This window comes from Zingiber officinale, chromosome 9B, assembly GCF_018446385.1.
Source record: "Zingiber officinale cultivar Zhangliang chromosome 9B, Zo_v1.1, whole genome shotgun sequence".
NCBI classification, from domain to species: Eukaryota; Viridiplantae; Streptophyta; class Magnoliopsida; order Zingiberales; family Zingiberaceae; genus Zingiber; species Zingiber officinale.
The window spans coordinates 118074290-118090178 of NC_056003.1; the positions used below are offsets into that span (position 1 = coordinate 118074290).

The 15889-nt window shown below is 33.5% G+C and overlaps 1 protein-coding gene across 1 annotated transcript; it reads right to left on the reverse strand.

Moving 5' to 3' along the window:
• Positions 1–750: 750 nt before the first annotated feature.
• LOC122023698 (CCAAT/enhancer-binding protein zeta-like) lies at positions 751–12943 on the reverse strand. The gene is made up of 13 exons (XM_042581967.1): positions 12568–12943; positions 11675–11743; positions 11472–11552; positions 10892–10963; positions 9019–9111; positions 8246–8431; positions 6754–6837; positions 6527–6670; positions 5406–5495; positions 3634–3716; positions 3234–3548; positions 2614–2851; positions 751–1877 (listed from the first exon to the last, which is right to left on the reverse strand). Exons 1-13 carry the CDS (start codon positions 12664–12666, stop codon positions 1128–1130), a joined length of 2304 nt encoding a protein of 767 aa, XP_042437901.1. The 5' UTR covers positions 12667–12943; the 3' UTR covers positions 751–1127.
• Between the last annotated feature and the right edge of the window lie 2946 nt (positions 12944–15889).

Sequence of the window (15889 nt, forward strand, 5' to 3'; positions counted from 1 at the left end):
ACTTTAACCTTCTCTAGTAATTACAATTCACGATTCAAAATCATCAATTATAATTCAATTCAATTCATGATTATTATTATTTTATTTTAAATATATATTTTTTAAAATTATAAATTTATAATTTATAAGAAATGTCAGTTATTTTAAAAATATATTTTTTAAAATTATAAATTTATAATTTATAAGAATGTTATGACATGGTAAGTGAGATATATTTTAGGGTGTGATACTTTAATTTAAAATATTTACTATGATTCATTAAATTGGATCGAAAATATAAAAATTATAATTTATTATAAAAATAATTTTAAAAAATCAATTATTAAACACATTTAATTTATAGAAGTATATGCAGTAAAGTTGACAAGTGTAGATAACTTATAGTTGGCAGACAATAAGATGCATAAATTTAACAGCATGCTAGAATTGAATTTGACACATTGTAACTCTTAGAATTAAACTTACTAAATCTTAGATGTTGAATTAGTTGCAAATAAATCATTTAATAACATTTAGAGATGAATTTCAATTTTTTCGATGTTCATGGTATATTTCCATGCTTTGTTTGCTGAAGTTCCAACCATCAAATGAACATGTAACCAATGCTCCAAAACACTAGTAACCAGCTACAAGTTTGTCAATTTAACAGACAACTCACCAGAATAACAATGGCCATGTACAAATGGATTCAGTGCAACACAAATATTAGACTATAAGTTATACAAATTAAAACACTTAAAAATTAGGTGATGAGTTCAAAATTGGTAATCTGTTATAAATAGTTCAAACAATATTTGGTGTTTCATACATATTGGCATAGTAATTCCTGCCATTAACCTCCCAACACAAGCAAACAGATAATCTGAAACTAAGTGAGATGAAGATTGTCTTTTGGAGCAAGGGAACCAGACTCTGCCCCCAAGAAAAACTGTCTCACCCTTTCGAAGTGAGTTTTTTAGACACTCTTGTTATCCCCCGCTAAAACTGTAAGATGTTCTTTCCCCCTGATTGTCGTCTTATTTCTTTAGCCGTGTATTTAACTTGGATCATCTTAAATATAACCATACCTGTGTCAATTACAAGAACAAGGTAAAAGGAAAAGACACCCGTATGTCTTTGTTCAATGCTCAACTAGATAGTTTCTTCCTTTTCTTCCTAAGTGATTTCTGCTTACTGTTATCGTCTTTTTCGCTTAAAAGGTGCTCATATTCTTCAAGACTAGCAAATGGTGATGCTCGAGACTTCCCATGTGACTTTCTCTTCTCTCCCTTGGCAACTTTTTTGATTTCCTTAGATCCTTTACGATGATGATGATGATCATCAACATCATTATCAGCGTCAACGTCATCAGAACCATCGCTACCATAATCCTGAAGCTTATCTCCACCATCTTCAGAACCATCACTACCATAATCCTGAAGCTTATCTCCACTGTCTTCGGAACCATCACTTAAAATATCAAGACTGCCATCGCTGAAATGATTATCATCTTCATCGCCACTGCCATTTTCACGTGAACTACGATTGTCTGAAGGATCTAATTCTGCATCGCTGTCATTTCCAAGCAATTCCTCATCATCCTCACCTGCAATTCTGTCCAGATCATCATAGTCAAAATCTCCATCAGCATTTTCCACTGGAAGATTCCCAGAACCCATGATATTATCAATCTCCTCATCATCAGTGCTGCTGTCTGCATCCAACAAGAGATCGTCTACATCCTCTGCGTTATTTGAAGCTTTTTTCGCCTTAGGCTTCTTCTTGGATGACTTTGATTTATTCATGTAGAATCTGTGGAAAACAACATCTTCAGGGGCCACTTCGTCTTCTGCTAGCTGTAGAATCTCATCACCAATGAGATGACTGTTCACATCAATCTGCATAAACAGCAAGTTAAACACGACTGTTAAAATCAGTGTAAACCAAATGATTCACTATTAACCAGGAAATCCAAGAACTAAGTGATAGGAGCGATGTACAAGAATACCCTCATGCATTAAGTTGGCCAACCGCTAATTAACTGTGTGCATGTGTATGTTTGGATGTCAATCCACAACCTTTTTCCATAAATATTTCAAAATTTAAGGCTAGACAAATCCAAGGTCTCATGGATCTCCCTGAAAGGTTCAACTAAGTGATACCCTTAATAAAAATACCATTTATAGCAGTGATGGCATGGTTGTATAAAATGCCCACCTTGCAACACAGTATGTGCTGCCAGAACTCTCTCAGACTAGGGATGGTCCAAAAAGAAAGATATTAGTATGGTATACCTGACTAGCGATCAATATAAATTTTACATAAACCTGTATATGTGTATATAACAGAGAAGAAAACATTAATACACAAATAGTGTCAAAACCAAGTTCACTGCCGACCTGTACATGGTGACATTGGGAAAAAAACATCAAAATTTGGAGAAAAATGACTAAGCTAGTGGGGTTAGAACACAGTGAACATGTAATTGCAAGGCAAACGTTAACCAAAAATATGGGATGCAAATAAATGGTAGTTCCTAAGACTAATATAAATGAGGAAAAATCCAAAAACCTCCATGAAAATTATCTTTAAGTTAAAAGTTAAGTAGACAATACAAGATTATAGAATATATACCTTTCTAGCCGGTGCAATTTTGGAGCCACCATACCAGCTACCTTCAGTTTTTCGATTGGGCTTTGGTTTCTTCTCCATAAACTTGTCGATAAATGAAGTAAGAGATAAATCATTCAGAGGATCTCCATTGTAAACAATGGTTGCACCTGATAACAGAGTTCTAGACATCGTTGCCACTGATGGGTGCACATGAGAAGCCAATATTGTCAGCTCCCACCAACTCGCACAGTCTGCATTGCTATTTACAAAACAAACCATATATCAACTACAAAATAATCGACATTCACTAAAAATGTGCGGAGGTGATCAAATAAAAAACCTTTGCATGCATACAACTTAGGCCAATTTAAATCTAAATATTAAAGACTACAACCAAACCAATAAAAAGGATGGTACAATCAAACCATCACTACATAGCATATTAAAGAAATGGTATTGCATCAAAATCATCACAGTGAATCATAGCAGTTAATCAAACTAATAATGGAAAATTATTAACCTCATTTATAACAAAAATACATCAACAGCGGACAATTTCCATAAGAAGTCTATGTGATGTACACGTTGACTTACAAATCATATATCAGTACTATTAATCTAGTTAGAATGTAAATTAGTACCAGTAAATTGGTTCTCTATGCCGTGGATTGTAGCCTGCAGGAAGTATCAACCCTGGACCTGGATTAAGTGGTTGATTATCAACGCTCTGTTGCTTTCCCACTGCATTGATTTTTGAAACACCTTTCAAACTAGTTTCAGCTTCAGAGTCATCATCCTCGTACTCTTGTCGTTTTTTATTATTTTGTGACACAGAAGAAGCACCCGATTTTATTAATTTAGAAGACTGCTCTATGATGATATCTTCAGGATCTTCTATTATGTCATTGAAGTGCTCTATATCATCGTCAACAGTCTCAGTTTGTAAGACAGTACCCCTGGTTATTCATCAGGGTGAATATCAGAGATGTTTCTCTCAAAAACTAAGAGAAAAATGCTTGCCCCAATTTTCAGATTACTTACCACAAAGGTGGTTTCGCCTTTAGAAGCTCAGACATCATAAACAAGCATCCACAGGCATAATGTGGAGGCCTTTGAAGTGCAACCTGTAGAAGACATCATCAAAAAACTAGCAAGGAAAAAAGTGAAAATTGTTCTTTTCATAGTAGACATTGCCAAAATTTTCCCAATAAGCATGTTTGCAAGTAAGGGTTCACAAAAAAACTCTTATGAGTAACAATAATCTAATTTGTAGTTCCTTTAAACAGCCATGGGTAGTTATAATTAAATTTTCAGTCAAAATTAATGATCTTGATCTTAGAAAATATAGTTCAGCCATCAGAAAATGGAGTTAAACTTCCAAGTCATCCTGATGCAATGGTGCCGGAGAGTCCAAGATTTATAACTCGTGTTTTATTTTTAGGTTTAGCCACCCAGATGTCTGAATAACTGAAATTAATCAAGGAAAAGCGAGACCAAATAAGACTTGGTTAGTAATAAAATAAAATTATGAGGATATAGTAGAGGATCAAACCCAATGGCGTAGGAGAATCCATATATCCAACCCCACTTAATGGGATAAAAGCTTGGTGGTGGTGGTTGTTATATGTTTGAATAACTAAAGTGCAAAGCTAAGAGTTTAGCTTGTAAAGTTGACCTTCTGTCCATCCCAGCAATATGATCTACATCTACAAGATGCTTTATCATCTTATATCACTATGATGGAAGAAGTGACATTGACTTTAATCCAACAAAAAATTAATAATCATGGATTTGGCTAAATGGCTAAATGGCTAAATGACTAAATAACCTTATACAACATAAGTCTACTAGTTCTTTTCGACTTTGGAAATTATCCAGTATTAAATCTTCATTAGGTTAATAATCCTTCCATAAATTTTAATATGGAATAACATTAGGTTGATAATCCTTCCAAAAAATGACTGTTTTACATACCAAAAATCAGTGACATTAGGTTACTTGTATGGAACAACATTTACTGTATAAAATAGATTAAATATACCTCCTACTAATTACTATCATAAATCTGTTAGTTTAAAAATCCTTCCATAAATTTTATCATAATATGTCATTCTACAAATCTACAAATACGTTAGTCCACAAATCCCCACCATAAATTTTCTATAACACATTAGTTTAGGAGTGGAAAATGTATTTAACATAATGTGGAGTGCATTTTTTTCTGCACCAAAAATATGAGATAAAGAAACAATTAGTGAGAGCTAGAATTTTTCAGATCATTTAAAAATTTCTAGGCAAGATTAATTCATTCAAAGTCTAAATTCCATCAAATTGTATGAGGCACCTAACATACCACTTATTCTTTTTTTATTATTTCATATATCCGGCAATCAAAAGAAAACTCTAAGATACACGTTTAAAATGGTATAGACATGTACTTAGACGACCAATAAATGTTCTAGTTAGATGATGTGAAACAAATTTGCACATCAAACGAGGAAGACCAATAAAAAACTTGGTTAAGCAATAAAAATTTATTTAAATATAAATGATAATATAGCTGACCCCACCTAGTGGTATAAGGCTTGATTGTTGTTGTATATATCCGGCAATCAATTAGCAGATAAAAAAAAGATAATAAATTGTAAAGAAATTTATAAGCAGTTGATTCAGCACCATCAATCCATCAAAAAGAAATGAAGGAAAGAGGCTCGGATATAATATAGAAAGTTATTACTATACACTTTAAAGTGAGAGTTATGTCTAATTAGAAAACCAAAATCCAATAAGTATACTTCAAAGATAACATAAACCTGCAGAAGTCGCTTCGAAAAAGCCGCTACACGCTTCATGTTCAAGTCATTCTTCATTGCTTTGAACAATAACCCAAGGAACATTTCAGGCTGAAAGATAAAAGTATTTAGTTTCATCATACCCCATGGAAAAAGAAGGAAAATCCATTCAGAAATAGAAATTATATAATGCTATCACAAATGGAAACAAATTATGCTCATAATGTAAGTTTTCAACCAGCAACATGGTGATCTACCTGCTAGCATTGAGTGCATACAAAGCCACACAAAGTCACATGATAAATGAAAGCATCTAGCTCAAATGTCAAAAGTCTCACTTATTTGGACAATTAATCCTTCACACATCTAGGCTTTGATGCATATGATCTATGAAGCCACATGACTTCTAAGACAATGATTTCATTTGATGTAAAATTAGTTGTATTTTCTAAATAAAATAATCTATAGGATTTAAAAAATTACTCAAGTTTTTTGTAAGATCAATTTCTTTGATAAATCAATTTTTTGTAATGGAATTATGTCATGTCTCATCCAAATTGCCTCTGCAAATTTTGATTGTATCATCTTGCATGTGATCAGGTAGTGTATAATATTGCTAGCTTATAAGAGCAATAATGTTTATTAGAAGAATGTATGATGAAACAGTTTCACTAGACTGTAGACTTCAAATTTTGCAGCAACAAAAAATAAAGCAGGATAATCTATTATTTTTATGGATAGAAGTTGTCATCATTGTCAACACATTTGTCACCTCTTACTTATCCATTTGAGGTCTATGCAAGGTCATACCACAAATAAAATTCAAACCAATAAAATTATTTTTATCATATTAATTAGAAACTATATAGTCTTCATCTACTCTTTTAATTGATTCAACTCATCTGACTGCTATAGAATTTGTTGGTGGCTTTTGAGCATATCCAAGCCTTCTTGAACTATTTAATTTAATTTAATCAGTTATTGAAACTACACCTAATTACTAATGGATAAAGTTTTTTTATTATATCTTTTCTAATGATCTAATATGTCCTCCCTACCATTGTAAGGACAGAAAAAAATGAACAGTATCATAATGCAATTGAAATTACAGTGAGACATACAATCAAATTGAGAACATTTACCTTTGATGAACTCACTGCAGCAGGAGTGAGTAACTTTGCATAGAGAGCCCGATAGAACCGGTCACTAACAATCTGATTCTTAGAAGATATCTGATATAACAGCATCAGTGCCTGAACACCCACGTTAAAATTCTTAGAATGGACCTGCATTTTACAGGGAAGGTTAAAATTATTATCATAGCTCCTGATAGAAGTTCCAACACCATTGATAAGCTATTGAAACTTACCAATCTAAATAGTACAGGTGTTTGATCCTCAATGATGCTTTCAGCATCATCACTTGCAACAAATGGAAATGCTCTATTTACCCCCTGTAAGATGGAAAGATATTCTGAGACAATCATCTCTAAAGCTTGTACTAATCAAACCACAAAACTAAGAATAGATGTGAAATGGCTGCCAACATGAAGTAGGCCCTATATGACCTGTGCTAGCAGTATTAATTGTTGCATACAAGAAAAAATGGAGCTTCAGTGTTTCAAGATCACTCCAGTTAGACGGATTACTCCAGATCCACATTGGATTAAGGAGAATATTGATGGATCTTTAGGTCAGTATAGAAAGAGCAGCAGCTTTTATCTCACGGGATCATATGTGTTTGTGAAATGCATCTGATGAAAGAGCTACCTTTTACCAATGAGGTAAATCATTACACCCACACACATGACTTCAACAAGCATCCAAATACCCAGAGTCAGTATTTAATCAATTCAAAATTGTTGTTAGCATCCATATCAATGCAGCTCAACAGATTCAGGTAATTAAACACTCATTGCCTATTTCTGACATTAGTATGAGTTATTTAAACTCAAGATACCATATGTAGTAATGGGGCAGCTAACTGGCTAGCAAACTATATACTGGGATTCATCCAATTTCAATTGCTTGTCTGATCTTCATGCTCGGGACTTTTGAGCAATAAATGTACTTTGATATTCAATCAAGAGAGATACACTTAAAAACAAAACAAAAAAGTAAGAAAATAAATTGATTCACTACTTGTACCCCTTCTTCTCTCAGAGGATATATTTATTGAAATAATAAGCTAAATCCAACTGTGCAAAAGAATCTGTTTTTAAAGGCTTTATCTCTACAGTTTGAAAAAGTTTACATCATGTTAAACACCAAAACAGCATCAACCTACACTACCACATCTAAATCACGTGAAATGATATCAGCATATGAAACTAATCAATGTAAAAGCTCATACATACACTACACTATAACCCACAAATAGCTATGCGTATAACAGACTAACATGATATAAAATATATAACATGTCATCAGTATATAACTACATGAACATATATCATAAGATTTCACACGCATGCAAATCATTTAAAACTAACAATGACAGAGAAAAGGAAGGTATAAGAGCACAAAAGCTGGAGATCAAACCCAACAAATAGAACAATAAGTCTCTCTTTATTCTATTATGCTGTTGCATGAAATATTATATTTTTAGATATCAAAACTATTCTAAATAAAGTACAAATGTTTTAACATGTTTTTTTTATCAAAAACTTACATTCATAGCTCCAGATGATTCACAAATTTGATAATTCATCGAAACATATTAACCTCAAGTTGACAACCTTAATCGAACACTTACGACAAACAAAGCAATTAAACTAGAAAGCAAAATTTCAAGCCTTGATTAATTGTGAGCAGTACATAGAGCAGGCGAAATATCAATCCTTGATTGATTAGCATACTTACAGTAAGCAGTACAGATAGAAGACGGGAATCCATCTCAATATTGGACTCTGAAGCCTCATCATCATTATTCTTCTTGAGTGTTTTCAGTGAACCACTTTTTCCGCTTTTGCGCTTTCCCTTTGCATCTAAACCACTTTTTTTTTCATTCTTGCTGCTCTTGCCATCTTTTGCCTCTGAAATTAGTACCTATAGAGAACCATTCATATATCAGTGTTTTACATGGTACCAGACAAAGAATTATATTGCATAGCCGAAATGAAAGATGTGAACTAAAAATCACTTCCATAAACTCCTGGTTTCAGAAGACAAAAAAAAAAGCTTAAGCCTATAGCTTATTTTTAAATCACAGCTTGTTCTGCTATGAAGAGAACTTCCATAGGCCCTCACATGAACTTCAGGAAACATATTCCACTATGAGAAGAATTTAAACATACAAATTTACAAATTTTGCATTTCGTTCCACAGAAAAATGAACATGAATTAGCTGTGACATGCACAAGTGATAAGGTAGCAAGAGGTGTGATCAGATGAAAATCTGTAAGGTCTAATGGAGTTAGAATGTTTGAGTTTGACGGTCTTAAAAATATACAGTCTTCAAGAGAATTACATGTGGTCTATCCTATAGTGCATCTAAAATGATGTGAAAACAGATAATGGACATGACAATTTTTTTTGGCTGGAAACAGAAGGTAATTACTGAACCAAACAAATGAATCAAATTAATGGCATGCATAAGCTATAAAACAAGTACCACAGCAATTTTATTACTCCACCTTAAAAAGCGCAAAATATATATCAATCAACCGTCTAGCAACTTTAGGTCCATCCCCTTTTTTGCTGAGAAAAATCTGACTTAAGAAATTAACCTACAAAAGCATCAGAAAATAGATTAGTGGCATACAGTAGAAATTTTGTATAGATAAAATGTATGATATAACCATTGAAAGTATATTGTTGATGCTCTGTAAGATGTAATATAATGGGGGAAAGATCTTTAAAATAGAAAGCAAAGGTTGCATTGTAAGATAAAAAAAGAAATCCACTTTCTAATGTTTTTCAAACTTCTGATAAATTTAATATAATTAGTCATGGAACCTAAAGTTATTAATTTTTCCAGAGAGTGAACATACCATGCATTCTTCATGGTATCAGCAATGGACTACCAGTAACTGATGATGTGTCACTGCTTCAATATCCATAGTGCTTTGATTTTAATAGGTCTAATGCTTTCTAATTAATTAGAATCATGAGAAAATATATTATGTATGTTATATAGTTTAAAGTTTCTATTCCATGAAAATTGGCGTTCATATCTGGATGTTTGCTCAAGCAAAAAAGATGATTGCTCCTTTCAACAACATGATTAACAAAGTCAGGTTGTATTGCTGAATCATTCAAAAATAAGATTGGAAAGAAATGAACACAACAATCAATAAATCCTTTCCAAAACAGAATTGTTTATGTACTTTTGACACCTATCAGCCAACAATAATATTAGATCTAGTTAAACCAGTGATCTGCTAATTATTGATTGACAATAAGATACTGGTTATTCTGTAAGAAGAAAAGAGCATAGTTCTAAACACACAGATGTTTTGGTTTGCACAGCCAAAATATCTGGTTCTGCAGCCCAACCGAAACTAGCACTGCACACTGTAACACATGCACAACCCACAGCCTTTTCCAGGTCTTCCTCTTCAAGTTGAGCAGCAGCAGAATCTAGCAAAACCAGTGAGTTTCTTTCTTCCTTTTTTCATCTTTCACTCCTCCCTGCCCCTCCTAATCATAGCCGACAACCACCACCATGTATTGACACAACTCTGACACCGACACCATTTTGTTCCAACCGAACATCGAAAATCCATGGAACGGAAAGGGCAAACAATAGTATTCTAGGAGAAAACCAAACTCTGATTTTCATTGGTTGCAGTCGACAATAGCAGGAGAGTTCTCTGCTCTCCTTATTCTTCCTTTTTGGCCTTTTCCTCTCTCTCTCCTCCCACTGCTAATCAACTTTGGCCTGTGGCTACATGATATAGGTAGGGAATAAGTGGACCAAATCCTCCTATAAATTACCTCTACTTCATGTAATGTCACACTGTTGTCGCCACAATTGATGACTGACAAACAAGGTGTAGCTCACTCAAGGAGACAAGAAATGGAAGAGACTTGTTATTCCTCTTCCACCTCTTCTTCTTCCCCTTCCTACCCTTCTCCCTCAGTTGATGTTGGCTGGCCACAAGTCATACTATTACATAGTACGTCAATCTGCACCAAAATATGGTCTCATTTTAAGTAGCAATCAAAACCCAACATTTAAATGTGATCTTAAACCTTGATAAATTCTATCCTAATGCAAATTTTTATTAATTCCATCGACTCCAATTGTCTGTCAACACCTTTCTTCTTTTCAAAAATTGTCAAGTTTTTTCTTTTATTTCTCACAACTTGGCAAGAAAAAGCGACAAATGATAACAATCAAGACATTTTCGAAAGATTGTTAAATAAGAAACTATAGAAAAAAATCACAGGTACAAATTGAAAATAATAATACCAGGAAGAAATATTTTGAAGATATCATAATAAACAAACTGTGACTGATAATGTGGAAAGTTTAATAACAAGAATGATACAAATGAAACATACAGCTTGATATTTTGCACGTAGTCCAATAGATGGTCTGAAGATTAAGGAATCCACTTCATCAATCACCACTGCCTGGAAAGTAGACCAAAGGAATGAGTCCAAAACAAAAGAACAAAAGTAAAGAATCTACTTTTTCAAATTATAACGATGTTTAAGAATTGAATCTTGCTGACATGAATTTAAGATGGGGTTTCTTAAATATCCATTGAAGAAGTAAAAACACATAATGTCTTTCAACAATAGGGAGTTCCATTACTATCTTCAGTGCTGTCCATTATAAAATATCAGCGCAATCAGATTGATACATTATTAGCCAAAGGTGTAAAGGAGATAAAGATAAATTTCAACGTCCAATTTAATTTACTGTGTAGGATGAGTGTGATTTGAACCCTCAATGTCTTATTTTCAGCAAGCATAAAAAAAAACACAAGATTGCACCCAGCAATCCTATCTGAAGAAAATTATTAATTAGTGTATGATGGATGCAAATTACAAATGAAGGGCTCAATACATCATAATACCACAGACAAAAAATGCTTTCAAACCAACAGTACGCAGAAAGTTGTAATCCAAACTTTACCGTCATGTTAGGATGTGCAGACAAAAGGCAAGACAAGTGGTACAAAGCCCCAGATGCTGCTTTCCTGTCAGGATCCCCAAGCTACAGATTGCAAACATGAGTCTTGTATCATTCGTACGACACTTGGGAAAAACAAACATCTAAAGAAAGGATCTCAAACTAAGAATAAGATTTGCAAAAGAAATACAAATCAGATCTCATACTTTATTTACAAGAGCTGTAAGCAGTTTTCGTTCTTGTTCCGGTTTGCTCTTCAAAAGAATGAACACTGTCTGCAAGGAACAATTATTGAACACACTTCCTCTATCAATAGAAAGCACATACTTTCAAGAAGATGAATCATAGTATTACTCAGAAGATAGGTGATAATCATTAATAAATTCCAGCAAATATGTGATCAATCTAGGACATGGAAGCTTTTCCTGTAGTCTCTACGAGGTCACAGGTGCCAGTGACACTAGGACATCAAAAGAAAAAATCCATATAAAGTCAACATGGATTATGTTCTGCACATGTCATTTTAGGAACATGATAAATGAAAGCAACTCATTTCAAGATTGCCACCAAAAATGGTGTTATGTTAAAACTGCAAGGAAAGAGGTCAAGCCTATATTTTCATATGCTCAGCACTTCCACCTAAATAACAGCAACCTGGGCTAGACTAAACATTGCTAAGTACATAGAAAAATATGTGACTGTCAAATAGAAGACTAATCCAAGCCGCACACCTGGACAGAGTAAATTTTAGTGACTGAGATAGCAAGATTGAAACACAACCGGTTATTATGGCACCATGTTGAATTTGATTGATGGACATTTACCCAAAAACATGTAATTAGGAAGCACCATCTTACACTTGTCTTGATAGCAAATACAAATCGAATGAAGATTAACAAATGCAACAAATGGAAGAAAATTTTCACAACTTTATGCATTGGAAGTTGAAACTAGCATGAAATAGTTTATATGTTCGCAGATAGTGTAGCCCTCTGTGCTCATTTCTCAATTCTCAATACTAGCAGATCTAATAAGCACAGAAGAGTGAAATGCAATGCCATTCAGTAATTGAATGAAATAAATATGACTAAGGACCAACCTTCATTGCCTTGTCTTTAAGATTTGGTAGCATGTCCTTTATTGCTTCCTCAAGTGCAGTTACAAACCGTTCATACCTAAAAGCAACATTTTTCTTCATAAAACATGAGTAGCACTATTTTTTAACTAGCATCAATAGGACGATGTATCAGTTGGTTCAAAAACAATTAAAAAGTCATGTTTAATATAATCTTCAGTGGGAGACACTAATAGATCCTGATCACACTGTTTGCAGATAAATTTTTTTCAAGAATTTTAATCTGTGTGATCATTGAAAAGTTTTGCTTGTAAATAAGATAAATTCAGTTTGGATGAGTCAGATAGTAAGTGTTTTCTTCTCCTGCTCATTTTACACTAATTTCTATGGTGGAATAAGCTTTAACAATTTGAGCCAAACCTAAAAAAAAGATTATTGGTAACATGGTTTACATACAACAACAACAACAACAACAACCAAACCTTTTCCCACTAAGTGGGGTCGGCTGTATGAATCCTTTTACGCCATTGAGCTCTATCTCCTATTATATCATCATCTATATTTAAATAAATTTTATCTTGTTTTATTGTTGCTAACCAAGTCTTTTTTGATCTTCCTCTTCCTCGTTTGATATGCATGTTTATCATAGTTTCACATCGCCTAACTAGAGCATTTATTGGTCGTCTAAGTACATGTCTGTACCATCTTAAACGTGTCTCTCGGAGTTTTTCCTCAATAGATGCAACTCCGACTTTCTCTCTAATGCTCTCATTTCTTATTTTGTCCATCTTCGTATGCCCACACATCCACCTTAACATCCTCATCTCTGCAACTCTCATCTTCTACTCGTTACAGCCATATTAACCAACATTCATATTATAACATAGCAGGTCTAATCATCGGTTTTATAACTTACCTTTAAGTTTAAGAGGTACTTTACGGTCCACATAAAACACTCGACGCCCTCCATTTCCTCATCCCGCTTGTATTCTATGTAAGACATCTCTCAATCCCTCCATCATTTTGTAAAATGATCCTAAATATTTAAATCGCTTTGTTCTGTGCAACTCGTCCTCTCCTATCTTAACAATTGTTTCATTACTTCTAATATCGCTAAATTTAAATTCCATATATTCCGTTCTTTAATCTACTAACCTTAAAACATTTCCTTCTAGTGTTTCCAAGATTCTAGCTAGCATTTACTCCTTCACGTGTCTCATCTACCAAATAATATCATCTGCAATAGCATTACTAAGATCTTGAATGTGATTGCAGGAGTTCGTCCATAATTAGTAAAAAAAGATAGAAATGATCCTCGATGTAACCCTATCTTTATTGGAAATGCTTCACACTCTACCAAGTCTTTACTCCGTCAGTCGTTACATCATCATATCAATTGGTTAATATATATTCATAACACCTCTCTTTTAAAATTAACCCGTATAATTTCTGGGACTACAATAATACTTTTTCAGTCATTAGACCACACAGTATATGAATCTTGTTTTTGCTCGATATTTTCAATTAATTGTCTAAAGAAGATGTATAGATTACATTATCGACCTTCAGGCGTGTAATTGATTTCTGTCCAGCATTGTCTCTTTCCTTAATCTTTTATTACTTTTCCCAAGTTTATTAGTATATTCATTGGATTTAATACCTATAGTTACTGATTTTGTCGTCTCCTGTTCTTATATAAAGCTAGAGTACTATCTATTGATCGAGGCGTTTTTAGTTTCGATATCGTAAATAATTTTATATTCAATGCCTTATTTCTTCAGTATATTGAATATAAATCTAGATGCGGCAACTTTAATTTAATGCATCTCTAGTTTAAGGTTGTTTACTTGAAGTTTTAATTCTCTGATAAAAATTAAATTCGATGCTCGTTGACTGACTAAATTACCGAGTTAAGTTGGTCTCTGACCATCATTAAAAAGTTAAAATACCTCTGCAGCTCTTTTATTTCTCCCTTGACTTACTAATGCTACATACATTCGTCGCTGTCATTTGTTTGGTACAGATCTCTTGTTTTCTTTCTCTCACTTTATTTGATACATAAATGTCTCTTTTCCTTCTTTTGTATCGATTTTTGACATAACAGTCAAAAGTTCATTCCTTGCTTTCTTAGCCTCTTTCTTGTCTATTGTTTATTTTTTTAAGTTTTTCTCGGTCTCATAAATATATAATTTTTTATAGACTATTCGTTTTTCCATCACTTTCTCCAACACTTTCTCATTTTATCATCAAAATTCTTTATTTGGTGGTGCATACTCTTTTGACTCACTGTGCACACTCTTACCTGACTTTGATACCATCTCTTATCATTGTATTAAGTGCATTATTATCTTTCAACTAATACTTGTATTTCTATCTTAAATATGTTTTGCTTACTATTCTTTAACTTCAATCACTTAATTCTAGAAGTCGTGTATATTTTCCTTCAATTGATATCAATCTTTATAAATCTTTCTATTTCTCTTCCTAACCATAAAGTCAATTTACGATTTATTATTCTCACTTTTGAATATAATCAAGTATTCTTCTCTTTTCTTAAAAAATATATTAATTAGTATAAGGTCATATGCTATTTCAAAATTCAATATAGTTTTCCCCTTTTCATTTCTTGTTCCAAACTCATAACTCCATGCACCTTTTCATATTCCTTATTTTTCACTCCGACATGCTCATTTAGATCTCTGCATATTAAAATCATTCATTTAGTAGAATGTTTTGTAATACTTTATCTAAGTCTCTCGAAACGCCAGTTGGTAACTTCGTCTAATAATCTGCCTTGGTGCGTATCACGTTAATTATGTTCGTAGTTTCTTTCGTCCATATCTTGGGGCATAATTACATACCCCTTAACTCTCCTGAAGCTTGATCAACAGCAAACTATCTGATAATACACTCCGTTTCTTGTTTACTCTTTTCGATTCTGTGCTTAAACCAATACATCATCTTTGTCTTCTCACTGTCGTTTTGTCTCTTGTACCTGAAATATTATTTTCTCCTGGCCAATGTATCTCTACCTCAACCTGATTTAGTGAGAATTCCTATGTTCAGTTCCCCGATCTTAGATTATTAGTTTCCTATCATATTTGTTTTTATATCTAACCTATGGTGGCGAAGACTCTTGCTGTTTAACACTATGATTCTACATGCGGAGATGCTGGCGGTCCCTTCTTTGAGGCGTACAGGTCGGACCATGTGGCTCGCATGTCCCTTGGAGTTACGCGGAATGCCGCGGTCTGCCGAGGCGTTACGCAATTACCGGCGTTCCTTCCGAGAACAACCGCGTTAACGACGGTTTAATGGATTCGTTCGTGAAATATTTATCATAGTT